The 16,452-nt window shown below is 39.0% G+C and overlaps 1 protein-coding gene and 1 non-coding gene across 9 annotated transcripts in view; one reads left to right on the top strand and one right to left on the bottom strand.

The window, feature by feature from the left end:
• The first annotated feature begins 2,945 nt into the window (after positions 1-2,945).
• Positions 2,946-3,015, top strand: TRNASTOP-UCA. Its single transcript has one exon. It is a non-coding gene; the product is annotated as a tRNA-Sec (tRNA).
• Positions 3,016-3,140: 125 nt separating this feature from the next.
• The window catches only part of WDR76 (WD repeat domain 76), a 54,556-nt gene continuing 41,244 nt past the window's right edge, over positions 3,141-16,452 (bottom strand). For 7 of the 8 annotated variants that reach the window (XM_010836170.1, XM_010836167.1, XM_010836168.1 and 4 more), the window contains 4 exons: positions 12,683-12,900; positions 11,951-12,103; positions 9,989-10,042; positions 3,141-4,678 (listed from right to left, as the gene is read on the bottom strand). In XM_010836170.1, coding sequence (XP_010834472.1) covers positions 4,423-4,678; positions 9,989-10,042; positions 11,951-12,103; positions 12,683-12,900 — 681 coding nt within the window. In that variant the 3' untranslated portion in view covers positions 3,141-4,422. The remainder of the gene's footprint in view (positions 4,679-9,988; positions 10,043-11,950; positions 12,104-12,682; positions 12,901-16,452) is intronic. The other variant, XM_010836169.1, reaches the window with a different exon arrangement.

The following is a 16,452-nucleotide window of genomic DNA, read 5'->3' as shown; positions in this document are numbered from 1 at the left end:
TAGAAGAGAGTGGACTCTTTTTTTTCTTTTTAACTGACAGCCGGTCTCACTTTCTCCTCCTCAAAGTTAACAGCCCATAGATAAGAGGACACCAGTGGGGTTTACACAGCTGACTGCTGTCTGTGACTGAAGTTATTTAAAAGAATCACTTTGCTTAGAGTCATCTACTATCTTTATTCCTGGCCCCCCCCCCAGATAAATACTATTAAGAACTTAGGGACATATGTATACCCATGGCTGATTCATGTTGAGGTTTGATAGAAAACAACAAAATTCTGTACCAGCAATTATCCTTCAATTAAAAAATATTTTTTTAAAAAAAAGAACTTGGAAGCTGTAAGTGTGGAATGATTTTAAATATGAATTGGACCTCGTTTTTCTGATGAGGAAAAAACAAATTATTTCCCCAAGGTTACATAGTCTTAGAGCCCAGAGGAGAACCTAGACGGTCCAACTTCTGAACTGGTATTAAGCCTGGAGTAAGAAAAAGAACAGAAAACACCTCCTATTGAGGGAACAGGGTGACCTCCCCACCACAGTGACAAACCTCATACTCACAAGTACTTTCAGCATCCATTCCTTTAGCGCTATCTCATCTCATTCTGTAACCACTCTATGACTACAGGCTGGTAATGGTCTTCTAAACTCCATGAGCATAAAAGGTGAAACTAAGGTCCACTGTGCTACTTATTACCCAATCTTGTTTTCAATTCTACCTGTCCTCCAACCCTCCATTCTGCCACTAGATCATCTTCCGAAAGCAGTTACCTCATTTTAAGAGATTCCTATTAGCTTTAAAATGATATCCAGTGTCCTGTCCCCAGTGAAGTTTTTTTTTTTTTTCTAATCGACAAAAATCTTTGCTTAAAGTGAGCTGAAGAGGAAAAAGCATGAGAACCACTGGATGAGAGTGGGTTCCCATGATGCTACAGAGTCACAGCTGCCGCCCTTGGATAACTGATGAGGACTCACCTGTGTGCACATCCTTTCAGGGCCGCTGTCCGTTGGGGTTCCTCAGCCACCACCACGCTGCTGCACCTGAACACATTTGCTTTCAGCTCCTGAACAGGATTCCTCTATACACCCCTACCACCTGCTGATGGAGTGGAGTAAGACACCCCAAAGATACTTACAAAACATTTCCTCACATAGATTCTATTTTAGGAAAACATATATTAAGATGTTTTATTTCTCACTCTGGGTAACTGTACTAAATGTTACCTTCCTCACAAAATTCCACCTTTTCATTTGAAAAGTCAAACACAGCCAAATGAACCAGAATTATGGGTCTATGCTGTCTTAGATTGGCCATCAGTGAAGTGAAAGTCGCTCAGTTGTGTCCGACTCTTTGCAACCCCGTGGACTATACAGTCCATAGAATTAATTCTCTAGGCCAGAATACTGGAGTGGGTAGCCTTTCCCCTCTCCAGGGGATCTTCCCAACCCAGGGATCAAACCCAGGTCTCCTGCATTGCAGGTGGATTCTTTACCAGCTGAGCCACAAGGGAAGCCCAACTCTGTATTAAAAAGGAAAAACAAAACAAATCAGAAGGGACAGCCTAACAAATGAGATGCCTAAGTTTCTGGAATCTGAAGACAGAGGGCATCTATTTTTTCCTTCACGTTTGATACAGAAGGCACTTCTCTGCCCTCCTCCTCGTCCCCTGGATGAGGAAATATTTAAATCTTTGAACCACAGCCCTAAAGCTCTCTGCTTTCCTGGAGAAGTGCCTTTGCAAAATCTCTGTGGAAAGGTAACTCAAAAGCCAGAATACTAAAACAGGTCTTAAGCAATTAAGAGTCTATCAGTCCTTAGTCACTTGCAGTTTCTCTTAGTCTGACCAAGTCTCCATTCACCCCAAACGAGATCATCTCCTTCCTCCTTAATGTCACATTAAAAAAAAAAAGGCATCGCAAAGAAAATAACACCAGTAGAATTCAGGGCTTACATGGTTATGAGATATTATAAAGGCCAACACACACAAAAGGTTTATCCGGGAAGGAGAGAGAGCAAACATAACATACACAGAATGACAGAAGCCACATGGCTTTAAGCAAGTCTCTGGGAAAAGTGCCTTTCACAACAGAATACAGTTTAAGGATGTCGTAAGGGAACAGTTGTCCTTTATGTGCTTTCTAGATTTAAACAGCTGTTTCATTGTAGAGCTTACCATGAAGAAACAAGCTCCCTACTCACTCTCCTTCCTGCACTGCCTCAAGAAGACAGAACTCTTGAATGGATATCAATAGCACAGCTTATGAAGCTTCAATGGCAAGAGACCACAAAAGTGAGAACCATCAAGAATTTTTTAACATTTATAGCAGAAGCCAGGTAATTACCACGAAGTATTCAAGGCTTAAATGACAGTACTAATTTGATTAAGAGTAGTTTTCAACATGTTAAGAAAAAGAACAATTCCCACTGAACCAGCCACGACTAGAACCTATAAAATTAAGTGATGTGGAAAAGGGAAAGGGAGCCTAAAGTCTTTATTTAACTATTTCCAGAACAGTTTATAACATACCTCAACCTCACACAGGGCTCCCCAGGTGGCACCAATGCAGGAGACATAAGAGGTGTGAGTTCTAGTTCGATCCCTGGGTCAGGAAGATCCCTTGGAGGAGAAAATGGCAACCCACTCCAGTATTCTTGCTGAGAGAATCCCATGGACAGAGGAGCCTGGCAGGCTACAGTCCATGGGGTCACAAAGAGTCTGACAGAATTAAGCATTTAAGCACATGCACCTATGCAACTTCACACAGCCTTACTTTGTGTTTCATAAATGAATATTTCCACCTTGCTTATCAATTCCTGTATTCCAGCACCAAGAAAACAGAGAAACCTTATTCCTTATAAATACCCACAACCTTTTAATAAGCTTCAAAACTTGTTTAGTCTTTAATTACAGAGAAGGAAATTATTTAAGCAAAACATTGGAGGAACTTCCCTGGTGGTCCAGTGGTTAAGACACTGCTCTCAATGCAGGGGTCCAGGTTCAATCCCTGGCCAGGGAACTGGATCCCACATACTGCAGCTAAAGATCCTGTGTATTGCAACAAAGACTGAGGATCCTGCATGCCACAACTAAGACATGGCCTGGCCACATGCATAAATAAATATTAAAAAGAAGAAAATGTTATTCAAGGAAATTACACACATCACTTTATTTCTGTGACATACAATTCTGAAAAAATCGTATTTCCTCTTAGAAATCAGGCATATTGCTGAAACTATTTAGAACAGTCTTTCAGTAGTCGTTTGGCAATGAAGAACAACAGAAAAAGTTGCATCAATAATAACACACAGTACTCTCTGTCACTGATTTAGTAGGGTCCAACAGACACATTCAAGTTGCCACAGCTTCTGAAAACAAGTATTTTTAATGAATACACGCCAGAAATGGTATTCCATAACACTTTCCCAGGCTACTAAATCTCCTCTGGAGAGTTTAAAAGACAAGGACACATAAAGCTGGCCAGGACCTTCTAGGGTAGGAGCTCTTACTTCTTTAACCATGACCCACAGTACCACAGTAATAAAGAAATACATTTTACATCATAAAATACATGTGCATGTACACCTACAGCTATGTATGCATATGGAACTAAGTTTCACAAAAGAATATTTGTTCTAATTATGTTTGCTATTCTTTACTATTCATCTCCTTTTCATTTTTTTAGACACTGGTCATGGTCACTTAACTCACATCAATAGCTACAACCCAGTCTGGGAAACATTGGTCTGACGGTAATCTCATGCTGGGTGACAGGGGTTAGTATATTCCCACCCTGTGCCTACAAGCCCTGGGACTTCCTGGCTGTGTCTCAGGAGCCACGGAGAGGAGTGAGGAGAAGGTCAACACAGGGACCCAGGCCCTGCCCAAGTGAACCACAGCTTCTCAGCAATTATCTTGGGATTTCATGTAAGATTTAATTTAGAGGCAAGGGGGAAAAAGTGCTCAGTTTAAAAAATTAAGTTTCAAAATCACTCAGATGAGATAACCTTTCAGGATCCCTTCCAGTGTATATAAGTCTAGAAATAAATATGTATTTCAAACTGTAAAATAAACCACAAATCTATATATGACTATAGAATCAAGGAGACAAAAACAACCAAAACACTGATCACTCAAAGCTTTGTAATTTATAACGCTAGAATTTCTCAACATTCGGCCTGGTTAAAAGTGCTGAAAGCATCACAGTCTCCCCCCAGTGCCCTCCACATCCTACAGAAGCACCTTCAAGGCCTCTGTCCTCCTAAGAGTACATTCTGCTCATAATTCTTATTTACAAAGCAAGTTTATATTCGCTAAATAGTACATATTACCAAGCAAACAGAATAAGCCACACGAATTACTAGGCTCCTTAGACAGATTAATTTGAACAAATTGGTGTTTCCAAACCCAAAACTCCACAACTTTCTTAATTCATAAAAACATGTACCCTCCCACTGGAATTACCTCCAGCCAAAATATACCGAGTTGGGTGCATAGCATTGATGGAACACACAGAGGCAAGGCATTCTCCACCCAGGAAAGAGTGCACCCACTTTCCTGTCTCGTGGAAGACCTCCACCCGCCGCGGCTGGGCCATGCTGCCAACGACGATACAGTCTTCCTGCTTAGGGTCCCACACGGCCTGGAACCTGGTCAGCCATCGCCCGGTGATGGTGTTGTGCCTAATGAAAAAACAATTTTTTTGAAAGACAGTGTTAAGTAACTCAGAATAGCATGGGCAGAGGGTAAAGATGGCACTGCTCCTAAATGCTGGTTTTCGCTGCCAAGTTTCAAGTTACTGAGTCATCAACGACCTAATCTTATCCTTCCTACAAGACTGAAACCTGGGAGAGAGATGATGTCTGCATTTTTGAATCTCCAGTGCTGAGTGCAGTGGTTTGTGCTCAGTGGATGGTCACTGAACACACTGAAATGGCAACATTTTTGTTCAGCTTCCTCAGTGCACGCCCCTCCTTTTTTTTAACACATGCAAATACAAGACCTAGAATAAAGGAATATACAATCTAAGTTATTGCTATTTAACAGAATCTATTTCCCATATTTGTATTCCCCTAATAACCAAACCCTGCAATCGTTTTATATAGTCTATACAACCTTAAGGTAAAAAGTACTTTGGAGGCTCAAAGAAAAAAATCACAAGGGAAATTAGAAGATATCTGTACACAAATAAAAATACAACTATCAAAATCTATGGGATGCTATGAAAGCAATACTAAGAGGGAAATTTTTAACAGTAAACATCAAAAAAGAAGAAAGATATCAAAATCAACAATCTAACTACATCTCAAGGAACTAGAGAAAGAAGAATAATCAAAACCAAAACTCAGCAGAAGGAAGGAAATAATAAAGATTAAAGATAAAAGAATTAGAGAATACAAAAACAATAGAAAAAATAAACTGAGTTGGTTTTTTTAAGAGAACAAAACTGGCAAGCTAGATTAAGAAAATAGAAAGTGCAAATAACTAAAATAAGAAATGAAAGTGGGACATTACAACTTATGTTACAGAGAGAAAAAGGGTTATAATACTATGAACAATCATACACTAATAAACTGGACAATCCAGAAGAAATGAATACATTCCCAAACACATAAAATTTACCAAGACTGAATCATAAAGAAACAGAAAATCTAACTAGAACTGTAACTAGTAAGGGGATTAAAATAATAACCAAAAACTTCCCATCAAAGAAAGCCCCTGATCAGATGGCTTCACTAAAGATTTCTACGTAACACTGAAGTAAGAATTAACACCAAATGCTCCTCAAACTCTTCCAAAAAACTGAAGAGGAAGGAACACATCCTAACTTATTCTATGAGGCAAACACTTCTAATACCAAAGCCAGACAAAGACCCTACTGGGAGAAAAAAAAACAAAAAGCCCTACAGACAAATATTCCTGATGAATACTGGTGTAAAATTCTCAACAAAATACCAGCAAAAAAATTCAAACAGCACATTAAAAGGGTTATATACCATAACTAAGTTGAATTTATACCTGGAATGCAAGGAAGGTTCAAAACACAAAACCTAACTAATTGACATACCACATAAACAGAACGAAGGACAAAAATCATAAGATCCTCTCAACTGGTACTGAAAAACCATCTGACAAAATTCAATACCCTTTCAAGATAAACACTCAACAAACCAGGAACAGACAGAAACTATCTCAATATAATAAAATAAGGGTCATATATTAAAGGCCCACAGCTAACGTTATACTCAATGATGAAAGACTGAAAGCTTTTCCTGTAAGATCTGGTAAAAAGCAATGATGCCTTTCTTGCCATCTAGTCAACATATTTAACACTGGAAATTCGGTAGAAGTTAGAAAACTGGGTAGGAACTACACACACACACACACACACACAGTTAAAACTAAATCTCAGCAAATTTGCAGGATATAATCAACACACAAAAATCAGTTGCATTTCTACATACTAACAATGACCAATCCAGAAAGGAAAATAAGAAAACAACTCCAGGACTCCCCTGGTGGTCCAGTGGTCAAGAATCCACCTGCCAGTGCAGGGCACAGGGGCTCGATCCCTGCTCTGGGAAGATTACACACGCCATGGGGCAACAAAGAACGTGCACCACGGCTACGGAGCTTGTGCTCTGGAACCCGTGCTCCTCAACAAGAGAAGCTACCACAAGAAGAAGCCCATGTGCCACAGTGAAGGGTAGCTCCTGCTTACCACAACTGGAGAAAGTCTGCACACGGCAACAAAAACCCAGCATAGTCAAAAGTAAATAAATATATTTCTTTAAATCCCATTTATAATAATATCAACAAGAATAAAATATTTTGGAATAAATTTAACCAAAAATATGAAAGATTTGTACACTGAAAACTACAAAGCATTACTAAAACAAATAAAAGACACAAATAAGACACAAACAAATAAAGACACAAATAAATTATCTGTGGATTGGAAGACTCAATATTGTTAAAATGTCTGTACTACCCAAAGTGATCTATAGAATTCAACCAATGCAATCAATCCCAAGGGCATGTTTTACAGAAATAGAAAAAAAAATCCTAAAATTAATATGAAAGCTCAAGAGATTACAAACAGCCAAAATAATCTTTAAAGAGAAGAACAAAATTGGGGGCCTCATATATCCTGATTCCAAAATATACTAGACAAAGCAACAGAAACCATGACAGCATGGTACTGGTATAAAGACAGATGCTACGGACCAGTGGGACAGAATAGAGCCTATAAGGAAACTCTCACGTTCCCGGTCAAATGATACTTAACAAGGGTGCCAAGACCACAAAATGGGGAAAGGAGAGTCCCTCTGCTGGCAAAACTAGATATCCACATGCAAAAGAATAATATTGGACAGTAACCCTGATGGCTCAGTGGTGAAGAATCTGCCTGCAATGTAGGAGATGGGGGTTTGATCCCTGGGTCGGGAAGATCCCCTGGAGGAGAAAATGGCAACCCACTCCAGTATTCTTGCCTGGAAAATCCCATGGACAGAGAAGCCTGGCGGGCTACAGTCCATGAGGTTGCAAGAGTCACAGATGATGCAGTGACTAAACCAGCATAACCTTATGCTGCTGCTGCTGCTAAGTCACTTTAATCGTGTCCAACTCTGTGCGACCCCATAGACAACAGCCCATCAGGCTCCCCCGTCCCTGGGATTCTCCAGGCAAGAACACTGGAGTGGGCTGCCATTTCCTTCTCCAATGCATGAAAGTGAAAAGTGAAAGTGAAGTCACTCAGTCGTGTCCAACTCCTAGTGACCTCATGGACCGCAGCCTACCAGGCTCCTCCATCCATAGGATTTTCCAGGCAAGAGTACTGGAGTGGGGTGCCATTGCCTTCTCCAAGCATAACCTTATACTATATACTAAAATCAACTCAAAGTTGATTAAAGACCTATACCTAAGACTTGGAACTCTTAATAAAACATAGAAGGGGAAAGTTTCAGTACACTGGATTTAGCAATGATTTTTTGGATATGACACCAAAAGTACAGGCAACCAAAGCAAAAATAGACAAATCTACATCATACTTATAAACTGTGCAAAGGAAACAATCAACAGACTGAAAAGGCAACCCACAAAATGGTAGAAAGCATGTGAAAATCATATATTTGATAAGGGACCAGTATGCAGAATATGTAAGGAATTCCTGTAACTCAACAACAAAAATGATGTAATTCAAAAATAAGCAAAAGACCTAAATAGACAATTCTCCAAAGAAGATAGACAAATGGTCAATAAGCATATGAAAAGATGTTTATCATCACTAATCATTAGAGAAATGCAAATCAGAATCACAATGATATATTACCTCACAATCATCAGCATAAGTATTGATACATATAAAGAGAAATTAGAACTCTAGTGCACTCCTGGAATGTAAAATGGTTTGGCAGCTATGGGAAAACAGTATAGAGGTTCATCAAAAAATTGAAAATAGAATTATCAGATGATCCATTAAAATCTCCTTTCTGGGTATTATCCAAAAGAATTCAAAATAGGATCTTGAAGAGATACCTTTACACCCATTTGTTCACTGTAGCCTTTTTCACAATAGTCAAGAGGTAGAAACAACCCAAATGTCAATCAAGAGGTGAATGGATAAAGAAAATATGGCATGTACATGCAATGGAATTATTACGCAGCCTTTAAAAAGGGAGAAGATCCTGTTACTTGCCAGAACATGGATGAACATCGAGGACATTATGCTAAGTGAAATAAACCCATCACAAAAAAACAAATACTATATGATTTCACTCATATGAAATACCTAAAGTAGTAAAAATCATAGAAACGCAAACTAGAAAGATGGCTGCCACAATCTGGAAAAGAGGGAGAGAGGAATTAATGTCTCATGGGCCAGGTTCAGTTTTGCAAGATAGAAAATTCTAGAACTCTGTTGCACAACGTGATCACACCTAATGCTACTGAACTGTATACATATAAATAGTTAAGGTGGCTGACTTACTGTTAGGTGTTTATAATCACAACTAAAAATAAGGTAAAAAACCATTTAGATATATGTGGGGCTCTTCACTGCTCTCCAAAACAAAAAACAAAGCACTGCCCTTTTATTCTCTGCATTGCAACACCACCAACAGCCCTTTCTTATTAAAGAAGGATGAACAATGGAGAGCCTCATTTCCCACTGCCATTCAATGACCGTATCTCTACTGACCCCAGAATCATCACCCTAGATAATTTTTTAAAAATACACACTAGAAGTCAATAAACTATAGTTAATAAAGTTTGAAAAAGGAAACGAAGAGGGGAAATTCTGTGAAAAAGAAAATAAGCATATTAAATATAGTCTCTCCAGTGTTCTTGCCTGGAGAATCCCAGGGACAGAGGAGCCTAGTGGGCTGCCGTCTCTGGGGTCGCACAGAGTCGGACACGACTGAAGCGACTTAGCAGCAGCAGCAGCTACAGATTATAAAACTCATGAAGCAACAGTTAACATATATTGCATACCCTGTCCCCAACTTTATAAATGCTGATAAAGAAGTATGTGTAGGAAGCAGACATTGAGTAAAGTTTGATGTAAAATACATATATTAAAAGTAGCAGATGCAAAAGGAGGATAACCAAACAAAGAAATAGGAAGATGCGGAAGCTAAGCCCAGAACAAACAGGCACAAATAAAGAGTGCTTCAGTTAGCCTCACGAGCAGGTCAGTCTCAATATGGTAACATGACTAATTCAGTTTTTGAATAAAGTCATTCACCTTAACCAAAAATAACCACTCAGAGGCGGAGAACAGCTACAGACTAAAAGAGACAGAACCTCTTTGTAGACACAGGCAACCTGGAAGCAAGAACTCTTCCGGATGGGATAGGAACAAGTAACCAGGAACACTGTAATATAAAATCAGACCTATACATCTCTTCGATAATCAGATGTCTAATGTATGCAGTCCAACAAAGAGCTCATAGTAATCCAGGGTCCACATTATTTGGCATAGGGGCACTGACCTGATGGTAGTAAGAAGAGGAATCTTCGAGGATATACAGCTGCTGTCAAAGATTCTGCAAAATAAACAGCAAGAATAAAGAAGCACACTCTTTTTATTATTTCTTGAGATTTTTCTGAAATATCATCAGGGTATTTAACAAGCTTTTCATTGGTTTATGATAATGAAATGGTTGTTGTTTTAAAATATATAGGATCAGGTTCTAACAAACCTCAGCTAGCTAATATATTTATAAATGTTACAAAGAATATCGTAAAATTCAGTTCTTAGAGTTTAGTATGGAAACTAAACACTATTATTCCAAACTTAAGTGTACATTCTACAGTGATAATCCAGACTCTATAATCAGATCCACAGTAATATAGGTCACACATAACGGATGTTTTCTGAAAATGCACAAATAACCTAAAAGTGCAGGCATGTATCACGAGCAATTTGCCTATGAGACTCATCGACTGAAGGCATCCTACCGTCACTTCCAGGCTCTGGCAAGACTGACTGGCCAGCAACTAAGGGGAGGAACGCTGTGGGGCAACTGCAGGAGCTCAGAAGCCTCCACTAGGCACCCTGGCAGAAAGTAGCCATGTCATCACCACCTCGCCCTTCTCCTTGTGCCTAGCTATCCCACTGCCATTTCTTGGCACTAGAACTCTAATGAGATTACCAGAAAGCCAAATCACAAGAGTAAAGTCTGCAGTGCAAATGAACAGGAATGGGACAAGTTAAGTGGTCCTTAAGACAAAGAAAACTGCATGGGTGGAAAGGGGACACTGGGCTGTCATTGCCCAGTGATGAAATTTCTTAATGTACTACCTGGTAATGCTCACAGACTTTACTAGGGCACCTGTCACACACTATAAACCATGTTCTTCCCAATATATGGGTCTAAACAGAAATTAGGTGATTTTCTAGAGCCCAGCCCACAGTATACATTCAACAGATACTTGTTGAGTGAATAATGAACACATTCCAAAATCACTTAAGGTAAAAGTCTCATAAATTGAGAACTGCTTGCAATGTTAAGCAAAATTGTGGATTTTAGAAGAGAACAAAATTATTTCCTTCATTGTTGCGTTAACATTATCCACATTTTTAAAAATTGGCATTATTTTCTATTTTTGTTCAACTGGCTTATATTACATTTTAAAATCTATTTTTAGGTAGTAGCTATAGAACGGTACCAAAGCTAAAATCATAAAATTTTATCCAGTAGTTTGTACAGAGACCCAGTTTTTGCTATCTTTTCTGCCTGCCCATGGCTAAGGGCTCTGCAACTTCAATTCAGCACTTGACTTGTGGGAGGGATCCCACTATCCCCAGAGTAAGAGCTTCTTCCTATGCTAAAATTATCTTCTGTCCAAGATATCACACAGAAGGGCTTCCCTGGTAGCTCAGTTGGTAAAGAATCCACCTGCAATCCAAAAGCACAGTTTGATCCTCGGTCGGGAAGATCTACTGGAGAAGGGATAGGTCACCCATTCCAGTGTTCTTAGGCTTCCCTGGTGGCTCAGATGGTAAAGAATCCTCCTGCAATGCGGAGGGTTCAATCCCTGGGTTGGGAAGATCTCCTGAATGGCTACCCACTCCAGTATTGTGGCCTGGAGAATTCCACGGACAGAGGAGCCTGACAGGTTACAATCCATGGGGTCACAGAGCTGGACACGACTGAGTGACTTTCACACAAGATATCACAAGCCTGATTTCATCAGATTTCAGTGCTAAAAGGAAAGCCTGACATCATTCCCCAGGGTAGCTACAGACCTTCCTTGCCAATCTCAAGGAAATTTACAGATTCCAAAACTGCTGAAATGCTATTAAGTACAAATAGTTGATCTTTGGGAACCTAGACATGGCTACAAAACAGTTAACGCTAGTGATTTAATAAGGAGTAATAGTAAAGAAAGCTACTGGTTAACACAGTAATTACAGACTCTTAACAACATATTCTGTCTTCCCAATTTACCTCAGCTTACAATCAGCACATGTGGTTACTACTCTGTTACCAGTAAGAGGTGAAAAATAGGCTGAAGCAATGCTCTTTGTGTGTTCAGTTAAAGAAATCAAAGGCTGGTTTCTACTGAGATTCAGGCATCTTGCATCATAAACATGAATGTCCCTGTAACAGGAGGAATAATTCTCAGTGTTATCACAGTACACAGAGTAAGCTTCTAAAATAGCACGGAACATAAATCAGACACTCAAATACACACTATGCTGAAGAACAGTTAAGACAGGCCCCTCTAATCTTCGGTATTCATTTTAAGAACACGGGCATACATTAAAAATTAGAAAAATTCCAAAATTATAGCATATCTATGTAACCAGGTGGGTATAGAGAGACAAGATTCTAGCTGGTTTTCTCATCGCCTCAGGAAAAAAGTTAACACAGACTAAGAAACTGTAGGTCCCATTTAACTTATATTTTTTTTTTTTACAGATTTTCTTCTCAAAAGACTGAAGTAAATGCACGAGACCAGGGAAAACAAAAATGTATATTTGTTTCAATATTTTTACTATGTATTAAATCTCATTTTAAAGAATCACAAAAAAACTAAAAAAAAAAACACCCTCAAATTAGCATAGAAAGGAAACTTATTTGGTCCGTGGGTATCACAAAAAAGTCTTTGTCAATCAAACTAAAACAGTATTCCTAAAGTTAAAACATCTGTATCATAAAATTTGATGAAGAACATACCTTAATCCTGCAGTGATCAAATACTGTCTCTGCACCGGGTGCACATGAACAGTTCTTATTTTGCTCAAAGAAGTTTTGATAAGTTTCTCACAAGAAGTTCCAGGAGTCCGCCTATCCACTAGTGACATACTTCCATCCCAGTGACCTACTATTAAAGTGGAGGCATCTTCTGTCAAGAAGTCAAAGGAGGAAAAGCTTCTTGTTTCATCTCTATATACCTAAGGATATAAGGAACAATCAACTTAAGTAATGCTCTTCTTTTAAAAAAAGCCAATGCATAAATTCTTTGTTAAAAAAGTAATACAACACTTTACTCCAAATACCTCATTTATCCTCCCATCATCCCCACAAGAAACACAGGACAAAACGGTCATCCTCTTTTGCAGAGATGGAATCGAAGGCACTGATCAACTCTAAGACTTGTCTGCAATCAAACAGCCCATCCACCCATGTTGGGGCTACATCCTAAATCTCTTAAATCCAATAAAACTCAGTTGCAGATCTACCCTGAAACTTACTAGGAAATAGACTGAATTTGAATTCTACTCAAATACAAATTGAAACTCAAAAAGATATGTGCACCCCAATGTTCACAGCAGCACTATTTACAATCCCCAAGCCATAGAAGCAACCTAAAGGGTGCATCCACAGTGGAGTGGATAAAGAAGATGTGGTACATATATATGATGGAATATTCAGTTTCAGTGAAAGTCACTCAGTCATGTCCAACTCTTTGTGACCCCATGGGCTATACAGTCCATGGAATTCTCCAGGCCAGAATACTGGAGTGGGTAGCCATTCCCTTCTTCAGGGGTTCTTCCCAACCCAGGGATCGAACCCAGGTCTCTCCACACTGCAGGTAGATTTTTTACCATCTAAGCCACCAGGAACACCCTGATGGAATGTCAGCCACAAAAAATAACAAACTAATGCTATTTGCAGAAACATGGATGGACCTATAGATTGTCATTCTAAGTAAATCAGATACAGACAAATATCATATATTGCTTACATGTGGAACCTAAAAAAAAGGTACAAATGAACTTATTTACAAAACAGAAGTAGAGTTATGTACGTAGAAAATAAACTGTGTTTACCAGGAGATGGGGGGGTGGATAAATTGGGACTGACATATACACACTAATATATATAAAGTAACTAATAAGAACCTGCTATATAGCACACAGAACCGTACTCAATACTTTGTAAAGGTCTATATGGGAAAAGAATCTTGTGGATAATATGTATAACTGATTTACTGTGCTATACACTTGAAACATAACACTGTAAATCCACTATACACCAATAAAAAATTTTTTTTAATTATATGGACAGTAATCACATCACTGGTTTCCAGGGGCTTGGGAAAGAAAAGAGGACTAACTGCAGAGGGTCATGAGGTAATTTTTTTCAGGTGAAGGAAATTTTCTATGTCTTGATTGCAGTGGTGGTTACATAAGTTTGCCAAGATTCATAAAACTGCACACCTAAAATAGGTAAGTTTTATAGTATGTACTGTATACCTCAATAAACCTGACTTTTAAAAAAATAAGTGGAGAACTTTGACAACTCAATACTAAAAACACAGATAACCCAATTAAAAACAGGCAAAGATCCAAATAGACATTTCTTTAAATAATTACAATAATTACTAATAAGCAAATCCCCATTATGAACAACAGCCTTGTCATGGCGAAGGGGCTTGTTTAACTCAATGACACTACGAGTGGTGCTGTGCAGGGCCACCCAAGACAGACAGGTCACACTGAAGAGTTCTGACAAAATATGGTCCACTGGAGAAGGAAATGGCAACCCAAGCCAGCATTCTTGTCAGGAAAACCTCATGAACAGTATAAAAAGGCAAAAAGACAGAACACCAGAAGATGGACACCGCCCCCCTCCAAATCAGAAAGGGTCCAGCATGCTATGAGGGAAGAGCAGAGAGCAATTACTAATAGCTCCAAAAAGAATTAAGCGGCTGGGCCAAAGCAGAAATGGTGCTTAGTTTTGGATGTGTCTGGTGGTGAAAGTAAAGTCCAAAGCTATAAAGAACAGTAGTGCATAGGAACCTGGAATGCTAGGTCCATGAATCAAGGTAAACTGGACACACTCAAGTAGGAGATGGCAAGATTGATCTACAGATCGAGAATCCCCAAAATGGTGTTATTTATCCTCAACACCATTTTACTAGACCACAATCCAGGAGACTAAAGCTTTAGTTACTGACACCTCTGCCTCAACTTCAAGGCGTCTGACAGCTGTCTGTTGACATCTGTCAGACAGAATCAAGTCTGCACATGGGTTTGGCTATTTCTTTTTTCCCCTTAATTTCTTTTTACAGTTTTACTGAGATGTAGTATTTCCTATACCATAAACTTCACTCTCACCATGTTTTTTAAACTATGACTTCATTCACAACACTGACATTTTTTTAAAAAACTCTTAGGACAACTTAGGAATCAATGAACTAAAATGGACGGGAATGGGCAAATTTATTTCAGATGACCACTGTGGGCAAGAATCCCTTAGAAGAAAACGAGTAGCCCTCATAGTCAACAAGAGAGTCCAAAATACAGTACTTGGGTACAATCTCAAAAATGAAAGAATAATCTTGGTTCATTTCCAAGGCAAACCATTCAGCATCACAATAATCTGAGTCTATGCTCCAACCACTTAGGCCAAAGAAGCAGAACAGTTCTATGAAAACCTACAAGAACTTGTAGATTTGACACCAAAAAGAAAATGATGTCCTTTTCATCAGAGAGGACTGGAATGCAAAAGTAAGAAGTCAAGAGATACCTGGAGTAACAAGCAAGTTTGGCCTTGGAGTACAAAATGAAGCACTGCAAGGCTAATAGAGTTTTGCCAAGAGAATGCACTGGTCATAGCAAACACCCTCTTCTAACAATACAATAGACCATTCTACACATGGACATCACCAGGTAGTCAATATTGCAATCAGACTGATTATATTTTTTGCAGACAAAGATGGAGAAGCTCTATATTGTCAGCAAAAACAAGACCTGGAGCTGACTGTGGCTCAGACCATCAGTTTCTTATTGCAAAATTCAGACTTAAATTGAAGAAAGTAGGGAAAACCACTAGACCATTCAGGTATGACCTAAATAAACCCTGTATGATTAACAGGGGAGGTGAAGAATAGATTCAAGGTATTCCATCTGGTAGACAGAGTGCCACAGTTCTTCAAACTATGGCCAGAGATTTGTAACACTGTACAGGAGGCAGTGACCAAAACCATCCAAAAGAAAAAGAAATGCAAAAAGGCAAAATCGTTGTCCAAGGAGGCTTTACATATAGCTGAGGAAAGAAGAGAAGTGAAAAGCAAGCGAGAAAGGGAAAGATATACCCAACTGAGTGCAGAGTTCCAGAGAACAGCAAGGAGAGATAAAAAAGGCCTTTTTAAATGAACAATGCAAAGAAGTAGAGGAAACCAACAGAATAGGAAAGACTAAAGATCTCTTCAAGAAAACTGAAGATATCAAGGGAACATTTCATTCAAGGATGGGCACAATGAAGGATGGAAGTGATACAGACCTAACAGAAGCAGAGGAGATTAAGAAGAGATGGTAAGAATACACGGAAGAACTGTACAAAAAAAAGTCTTAATGACCCACGTAACCAAAATGGTATGGTCACTCACCTAGAGCCAGACATCCTAGTATGTGAAGTCAAGTGGCCTTAGGAAGCATTACTTACAAACAAGCTAGTGGAGGTGACAGAATTCCAGCTGAGTTACTTAAAATCCTAAA

This window comes from Bison bison, unplaced genomic scaffold, assembly GCF_000754665.1.
Source record: "Bison bison bison isolate TAMUID 2011002044 unplaced genomic scaffold, Bison_UMD1.0 scf7180017864061, whole genome shotgun sequence".
In the NCBI taxonomy this organism is placed as follows: domain Eukaryota; kingdom Metazoa; phylum Chordata; class Mammalia; order Artiodactyla; family Bovidae; genus Bison; species Bison bison.
This window is presented reverse-complemented; position numbering and strand designations above follow the sequence as displayed.